This window comes from Salvelinus fontinalis, chromosome 8, assembly GCF_029448725.1.
Source record: "Salvelinus fontinalis isolate EN_2023a chromosome 8, ASM2944872v1, whole genome shotgun sequence".
Classification (NCBI taxonomy): domain Eukaryota; kingdom Metazoa; phylum Chordata; class Actinopteri; order Salmoniformes; family Salmonidae; genus Salvelinus; species Salvelinus fontinalis.
The window spans coordinates 4,211,443-4,220,741 of record NC_074672.1 but is presented as its reverse complement, the minus strand read 5'-3'; the positions used below and the strand labels follow the sequence as shown (position 1 = coordinate 4,220,741).

At 45.0% G+C, this 9,299-nt stretch overlaps 1 protein-coding gene across 1 annotated transcript; it reads left to right on the top strand.

The window, feature by feature from the left end:
- Nucleotides 1–3,804: 3,804 nt before the first annotated feature.
- Nucleotides 3,805–8,909, top strand: tbx6 (T-box transcription factor 6). Its single transcript, XM_055930769.1, has 8 exons — nt 3,805–3,874; nt 4,534–4,747; nt 5,244–5,511; nt 5,665–5,808; nt 6,003–6,073; nt 6,159–6,208; nt 6,448–6,757; nt 7,333–8,909. Exons 1-8 carry the CDS (start codon nt 3,805–3,807, stop codon nt 8,669–8,671), a joined length of 2,466 nt encoding a protein of 821 aa, XP_055786744.1. The 3' UTR covers nt 8,672–8,909.
- The last annotated feature ends 390 nt before the right edge of the window (nt 8,910–9,299 follow it).

The window sequence follows — 9,299 nt, the reverse complement described above, 5'->3', positions numbered from 1 at the left end:
CAAACAATAGAATGCAAGTATAAACACCATGGGACCACGTAGCTGTCATACCGCTCAGGAAGGAGACACGTTCTGTCTCCTAGAGATGAATGTACTTTGGTGTTAAAAGTGCAAATCAATCCCAGAACAACAGCAAAGGACCTTGTGAAGATGCTGGAGGAAACAGGTTCAAAAGTATCTATATCCACAGTAAAACGAGTCCTTTATCGACATAACCTGAAAGGCCTCTCAGCAAGGAAGAAGCCACTGCTCCAAAACCGCCATTAAAAAAAGCCAGACTACGGTTTGCAACTGCACATGGGGACAAAGATCATACTTTTTGGAGAAATGTCCTCTGGTCTGATGAAACAAAAATAGAACTGTTTGGCCATAATGACCATTGTTATGTTTGGAGAAAAAAGGGGGAGGCTTGCAAGCCAAAGATCAACGTCCCAACCGTGAAGCACAGGGGTGGCAGCATCATGTTGTGGGGGTGCTCTGCTGTAGGAGGGACTGGTGCACTTCACAAAATAGATGGCATCATGAAGATGGAAAATTATATGGATATATTGAAGCAACGTTTCAAGACATCAGTCAGGAAGTTAAAGCTTGGTCGCAAATGGGTCTTCCAAATGGACAATGACCCCAAGCATTTTTCATGGTTCGGGCTAGGCCCCTTGGTTTCAGTGAGGGGAAATCTTAACACTACAGCATACAATGACATTCTTGACGATTCTGTGTTTCCAACTTTGTGGCAACAGGTTGGGGAACACCCTTTCCTGTTTCAGCATGACAATGCCCCCTTGCAGAAAGCAAGGTCCCTACAGTAATGGTTTGTGGAGATAATTGAATCGCCCAACATCAGTGCCCGATCTTACTAATGCTCTTGTGGCTGAATGGAAGCAAATCTGCAAAGCAATGTTCTAAACAACTAGTGGAAAACCTTCCCAGAAGAGGAGTCTGTCATAGCAGCAAAGGGGGGACCAACTCCATATTAATGCCCATGATTTTGGAATGACACATTTGACAAGCAGGTGTCCACATTCTTTTGGTCATGTAGTGTATATATACAGTGCCTTCTGAAAGTATTCAGACCCCTTGACTTTTTCCACATTTTGTTAGGCCTTTTTTCCCCTCATCAAACTATACACAATACCCCATAGTGACAAAGCAAAAACTGTTTTTTAGAATTAAAAAAAAAACACAAAACAAAAATATGACATTTACACAAGTATTCAGACCCTTTACTCAGTACTTTGTTGAAGCACTGTTGGCAGCAATTACAGCATTGAGTCTTCTTGGGTATGATGCTACAAGCTTGGCACACCTGTATTTGGGGAGTTTCTCCCATTCAGAGACTTGTACCAAAGCTACTCCTGTGTTTTCTTTTCTAGGCTGTGTGCTTAGGTTAATAGTTGTCCTATTGGAAGGTGAACCTTCGCCCCAGTCTGAGGTCCTGAGGGCTGTTGAGCAGGTTTTCATCAAGGATCTCTCTGTACTTTTCTCCATTTATCTTTGCCTTGATACTGACTAGTCTCCCAGTCCCTGCTGCTGAAAAACACATCCACAGCATGATACTGCCACCACCATGCTTCACCGTAGGGATGGTGCCAGGTTTCCTCCAGACGTGACGCTTGGCATTCAGGCCAAAGAGTTCAATCTTGGTTTCATCAGACCAGATAATCTTGTTTCTCATGGTCTGTGAGTCTTTAGGTTCCTTTTGACAAACTCCAAGCGGGCTGTCATGTGCCTTTTATTGAGGAGTGGCTTCCGTCTGGGCACTCTACCATAAAGGCCTGATTGGTGGAGTGCAGCAGAGATGGTTCTCCATCTGGAAGGTTCTCCCATCTCCACAGAGGAACTGTAGAGCTCTGCCAGAGTGACCATCGAGTTCTTGGTCACCTCCTTGACCAAGGCCCTTCTCCCCCGATTGCTCAGTTTGGCCGGGCGGCCAGCTCTAGGAAAGTCTTGGTGGTTCCAAACTTTTTCCATTTAAGAATGATGGAGGTCATGCTGTTCTTGGGGACCTTCAATGCGGCAGAAATGTTTTGGTACACTTCCCCAGATCTGTGCCTTGACACAATCCTGTCTCGGAGCTCTACGAACAATTCCTTCAACCTCATGGCTTGGTTTTTGCTCTGACACGCAGTCAACTGTGGGACCTTATATAGACAGATCTGTACATTTACATTTAAGTCATTTAGCAGACGCTCTTATCCAGAGCGACTTACAAATTGTACCTTTCGAAATCATGTCCAATCAATTGAATTTACCACAGGTGGACTCCAATCTAGTTGAAGAAACATCTCAAGGATGATCAATGGAAACAGGATGCACCTAAGCTCAATTTCGAGTCTCAAAGCAAAGGGTCTGAATACTTATGTAAATAAGGTATTACTGTTTTACTAAATTTGCTAAAAATCGTGACTTGAATTCTAAATAAATCACTGACAGTGTCACTAGCAAAGCACCTCCACACCCTCATACCTCCATGTTTCACGATGGGAACCACACGTGCAGGGATCATCCGTCTCACAAAGACACAGCGTTTGGAACCAAAAATCGCAAATTTGGACTCATCAGACCAAAGGACAGATTTCCACCTGTCTAATGTCCATTTTTCGTGTTTCTTGGCCCTAGCAAGTCTATTCTTATTGGTGTCCTTTAGTAGTGGTTTCTTTGCAGCAATTCGACCATGAAGGCCTGATTTCACGCAGTCTCCTCTGAACAGTTGATGTTGAGATGTCTGTTACTTGAATTCTGAAGCATTTATTTGGGCTGCAATCTGAGGTGCAGTTAACTAATGAACTTATCCTCTGCAGCAGAGGTAACTCTGGGTCTTCCTTTCCTGTGGCGGTCCTCATGAGAGCCAGTTTCATCATAGCGCTTGATGGTTTTTGTGACTGCACATGAAGAAACTTTCAAAGTTCTTGACATTTTCCGGATTGACTGACATTCATGTTGTTTCTCTTTACTTATTTGAGATGTTCTTGCCATAATATGGACTTGGTCTTTTACCAAATAGGGCTATCTACTGTATACCACCCCTACCTTGTCACAACACAACTGATTGGCTCAAACGCATTAAGAAGGAAGTTAATTCCAAGGCACACCTGTTAATTGAAATGCATTCCAGGTGGTTGAGAGAATGCGCCAGGAGTGTGCAAAGCTGTCATCAAGGCAAAGGGTGGCTACTTTGAAGAATATAAATTATATTTTGATTTGTTGAACACTTTTTTGCTTACTACTTGTTTCATAGTTTTGATGTCTTCACTATCATTCTACAATTTCGAAAATAGTAAAAATAAAGAAAAACCCTTGAATGAGTAGGTGTCTAAACTTTTGACTGGTACTGTGTGTGTGTATATATATAACTGGCCTTATTTCTTGATGTAACTCATTGGACGCTGCTCTGTGCTGTTTTTGTATTAGTCAGCTGTCTGTTTAGAGAATGAGAACAGAGAGGGGGCCTGCAGCCTGCAGGTTGGTCCTAGGGAGAGTTAAAAAGAAGGGAGTGTGAAAACTGCCCATTTGGCCCGATGTGTGAAGCCTCACTCACCTATATAACACATCGGCCCTGAGCCAGAGGGACATTTAAAGAAGAGAAAGAGAGAGCGACAAGACAGACAGAGGGGAAATTAAGAAGAAATACCATAGCCAAAAACTCAAAGAGAATACTACAAGGACAAGATCGAAACATCAAGGACAAATTGCACTGGAGAACAAACAAACTGATTGGCAGTAAATGGACAGAGAGAAAGAGCTAAATAGAGTGAGTTACTGAGCAAGGGAGAGGAAAAGGAGAGGTATAGCGAGAACGAAGAGATGCTGAGTGTGGAGATGTACCCCAGTTTGGCCCTTGGGCACCAAAGAGTGGGAGACTGCTGCTATAGAGGCGAGTGTGTGCTTGTGTGCGTCTGTCTGTCTGTGTCAATGTGTATTTGAGAGAAAGCATCAGTGTGTATGCATGTCATGTGGTGCTTTACAATTTATGGTTAATCCTTTGAAATACTGTCATAATTACCCAGTCCAATTCAGATCATGGTTAAAGTTGACCTTGTCAATCATTACCATTGTTTATTGATAAGATCAGCTCAAATGAATTAGTATGAATATCAGAGTATTAATAGTATGTGGTAATGCTTATCTCAATGCCAAAATGGGCATTGATCAACACCAAATTCAGGAATGGAATTGCTTATTTACTTATCGGGGTGTCATTTCTCATGAAGATGCTACAAATTGAAATGGGGATACCCTGGCTTATTAAAGGAAAATTTCACCCAAAAATGTTCTTTTGGTTGGTATTTGTTTCATTAGCCCAATGTTGATATAGCCCCAAAATATTTTGCATGTCAGCAATCAAGTTTTAAAGACATAAAACTTTCAAATCCAGAAATAGGGCCAGTATGATGCATTTTGCATCATACCGGTGGTATTTCTGGTTTTGGGTGGAAATTTCCTTTAATTTACATGTTAGGTTGCACAGCACTCCCATGCTTACTTGAACCCTAACTGAAGCTAATTAATTATAATTATATGCCCCCCTACCAGAGAGGGAACCTCCTGCCCACATGCCCCTCTACCCCTCCTCCTATGACATGGCTGCCGGGGCCATGCCCTCTCACCCTCTGGCCCCACCCCCCACCCCCAGCGAGCCAACCTGTAAAGGCCAGCAGGACAGCGTCAAGATGGAGCTGGAGAACGCTTCACTGTGGAAACATTTCTGCTCCGTGGGCACAGAGATGATCATCACCAAGAAGGGCAGGTGAGTGCTGTCCATCTGTGACCCATGTTGACATTTTTTTCAATAAAGTTTGATTTAAATGTATCTCCACTGCTAAAAGGTCAAAGGTTAATAAAGGAAATTCATTTACTGGGAAATGCCTTGTCATAGGTGTTAATGGTTGAAAATTATTATATTTATCAATCTCTCTCCCACTTCTTTTTCTCTCTCTCTCTCTCACCCTTCTGTTTATTTTTCTCTATATCCTTTCCTTATATTCCTCTCTATTTCTTTCTTCCCCCCTTTGTCTCCTTCTCCCACGCAACCTCTCTCTCCCTTTCTTCCCTTTTCTTCTTTCTCTCTCCATCTTTTCCTCTCTTCCTATGTAATGTGTAAATTGTATCAAATAATTCAGCCTAGCTGCCATTGATACTTGGTAATGCTTCTAAAATTGTGTAATAAAACCATTATCTTTCCCTCTCTTTCTCCCCCTCCTTATTTATCTGTCTCCCTTCATCCACTCTTTCCTCCCTCCAAGGCGGATGTTCCCCCAGCTGAGGGTAAAGCTGTCAGGCCTGAACCCGGCGCTGCGCTACATCCTGCTGCTGGATGTGGTGGCCATGGACACCTCTCGCTACCGCTTTCAGGGCGACACCTGGCAGGTGGTGGGTGGCGCTGAGGCCCGCTTACCCGACCGGGTGTTTATTCACCCAGACTCACCAGCCACGGGTGCCCACTGGCAGAGCAGGAGCATCTCCTTCCACCACGCCAAGCTCACCAACAACACGCTGGACACACAGGGATATGTGAGTATAGTGGGAGAAAGAAAGTATGTGTGTGTTTATAGGTGTGAATCTAGGCCTATCTATTTCTTAAAAACAAAAATGGTCATGTCATACCCAACTTTCTATAATAACAATAATGACTTTCTTCCTTCCTCGCTCTCTTCTTTCTCGTAGATCATCCTCCACTCCCTCCACCGTTACCAGCCACGGGTACACGTGATCGAGGCCAGGGACGTGCTGAGGTGGGGGGGAGGGCAACACTCCTTCATCTTCCCAGAGACCCAGTTTCTCACCGTCACCGCCTACCAGAACAATAAAGTAAGGAGGATAGGGAAGGAAGGTGTGTGTGTGTGTGTGTGTGTGTGTGAGAGAACTAGTGACAGTATATATGCATAAAAGATCAAATGGGTCAAATATAATATAGTTTCTCAGCGAATGTTTTTATACACTTCTAATATACAATACTTTCTATTCTTCTTATGATGGTTACTGACTGTGTGACTGATTGGCAGATCACTGAACTGAAGATCCAATCCAATCCCTTCGCGAAGGGCTTTAGAGAGGATGGCATGAATAGCAAAAGGTATAGCACACACACACACATGCACGCACACACACATTTTTTCAGATACACTCACCCATCTATATATATATATATTTTCTTCCAGACAGAGGGACGTGAGGCAAAAGCGGAAGCTAAATGAACCTCTAGATATTGGTGAGTTTAATATTACTCAAATTTCTCTCAACTTGTTGATTCCTCTTTCATCCTACAATCATTCATTGCAATGGAGATGCTTTTCTGACCATTTTCTGTGTCCTCCTCAATGATTTGATTTATGCATATGCTTTGTTTATTGTTTTTAACATGGTCAACTAAAATCCTATTTTACTCGTTTTTCTGTCCCTCTATTCATCCCTCTATTTTCTATCTACTTCCTCTATCCTCTCTCTCAGTGAGCTGTGACCCGTGCGACTCCACTGAGCTCCTGTCTCAGTACTCCTCTTCCTCCTCCGACCTCCAGAGCCTGGCCCTGGTATCTCTCCCCTCCCTTCCCGCTCTCCCTGAGTCTGTGTGTGGGTATGGCTCCAACGAAACCCCTTTCCAGGAGAGCCCTGTTCCAGAGCAGCAGCAGGCTCTAGACCTGGTGGGCCAAACCTTCATTGCCTCCCAGATGACTGACATCACAGCTAACATCACGGCCGATATGACCAAGGGGCCACAAGATGCATCAGGCAACAAAGTCACCGATGGAATGATGGACAGGTGAGTTTCGGGTTTATAAACATTTAAGTTCAAAATGGGTGCATGTTGATTGTCTAAAGTAAGGATCTGCGGCCAAGGTTAGCTCTTTGGGGCGGCAGGTAGCCTAGTGGTTAGAGCGTTGGGCCAGTAGCAAAGGTTGCTGGATCAAATCCCCGAGCTGACAAGGTAAAAATCTGTCATTCTGCTCCTGAAAAAGGCAGTTAACCCACTGTTCCCCGGTAGGCCATCATTGTAAATCATCATTTATTCTTAACTGACTTGCCTAGTTAAATAAAGGTTACATTTAAAAATATATATGCTTCATCTGCACTGATATGAAAATCCTGGCTATATAAAAGCAATGTGGAGATCGAGGATGCCTACCTGGACTTTGCTGGATTTCACCTGCCACCTCCTTTAATGTCAGGGAGTGCAGATGGATACAAGGAGACAAATACACGTTAGAGTATTGAGATGTACCCCATCCATATCTTTAAATAACTTACAAGTCATTGGCACAACACCTTTGGTCAGCTGTCATGTGTCAGTTACATTCACAGCAGGTTACAATAATGAGAATTTTTTTTACCTTGCAGGTCCGTCACTATGAGTCTTTCCACTTACAATGGGACATATCCAGCCACTCCTCTTGCTTCTTCCTCTTTTGCCACTGCTCCTCATCCTCAGTCTTCGTCCTCCTACTGCTCAGATCCCTCCATCCCCCAACCCTCCCCCACCTCTACTTTTAATTATCCACCCATGGCCACCACTGACTATCCCTCTATTCTCTCCTCTTCTCCTACCCTTCCTTCCTCCACCACATCTCCCTCGCTTCAGCAAACTAGTTTCACCTACCCCACCTTGTCTATTTCCACTTCATCCTCCCCCAAGCCTCTGCTGTCCTCCACCTCTACTCACTCCACCCTTCCATCCAACCCACAGCAAGGCCTGCTCAGTCCTCATACACCCACAAATACCTCTTTTCCATCACTCCCTCCTCCCTCCTGTCAACCCATCCAGCAGAATGGGGTGACCACCCATTCCATGCTCCCTCCCCCGAACCAGGCACTACAAGCTGTCCCCATCTCCAACCAGGCCCCCCCTCTGTTGGTCTTTAACCCCACAGCATACCCCTACCCAAACCTACCTCTCTCCAACGTCATCCAAACCACCCCTCCGTCTCTCTTCAACCTCTCAAGTCACTCAACTTCTCAATCCCACCCCGTTCCCTCTCTCCCTTACTCTCTTTCTTCCCATCCCGCACCTCTATCTTATCCCTTTCCCTCTCTCCCTTCATCCCTCTCTTCTTGCTCTTCTTCAGTTCAAAATTGGACTCTTCCGAATGTTTCCTCCGGCTCCGTCCACTCCGCTGTGTCTATTCCCATCCCGACTCAGATCCAAGCTTCATCTGTCGGGTCGTCCTTTCTTCCTTCCTCCTTCACTCACCCCCCATCCTCCCTTCCTAATCCAGTTTACCAACCCTCTTCCTGTTCCGCCATTCCCTCTGTGTCCGTCGCCTCTTTCCAGCCTTCTGCCTCTTCTCACATCCCGCCTTTCTCCCTGACCAACCACTCCCTCCCTCCAACGACATGTCCCCAGAACCAGACCACCACGCCCTCCTCCTACCCCCCGATAGCGCCCACCGAGATTGGCACCTTCTCCCAGTTCAACTCTGGCGCACCCTATCTTCCAGAAATGGTACTTCACCATCCCTCACTCCTGCCTCCACTGGATCCCTCTCTTTCATCCTGTGTCTCCTCCTCCTCCACACCCCCCGCCCTCTATCCCCCCTTCTCTTCCTATCCTCTGCGCCTGTGTCAGGACCCCCGCTCGTCCTTCCCCATACCTCTCAGGCACATGTACAGGCAGCACCAGCATGGCCACACCCACCCTCAGGGGTCCTACCTGGATACGAGTGGGAGGGCTGTATTCTGAGATAGAAGGTAATGGTCGAGTTCCAGCCAAACTTGATGTGCAGGCGTTCCATTGCATCAACCAATGGTTGTGTGCCAAGTCATCGACTGTGTAGTTGGCCATCAGATTGCTATATCATATGATGTGGTTAGCTGATATGTTAAATACCTATCCAGGCATTGTACAGTAAGATCTGGAATGCGTCTGCAATGTTGTTCGGTCAGGAACTCAACCGGTGTCATTGGAAATGTAATGGCCGTGTTTGAGAGCATCAAAACCGCGTTGTATTTTGACTGACTGTCTGATCACAAATACTATTGAGTAGTTATGTATGCCGCAAGGTGCTTTGTAGATCAGTCCGTCTCGGCTCGCCTTTAAAGTCGGCTGCAATGTTTTCCTTTATGAAGATGACATGCATCAGAAAATGGTGTACTGTGTATGGAGAGGAAGAGAGTGGATCAACAGAGAAGAGCTACAGTGGTCAAAATAGTTCATTTGAAATGTGGCCTTTTGCTAAACTGTTTTGTGATAGCAAGTGTGTTCATTACAAATAAATAAAAATGTATAGATTTTATAACGCTTTTAAGGATCCAATGTGTAGTATTAGTTGAAGTTGTTGGGAAATAATTTGATTTCTTTTTTTACTTTG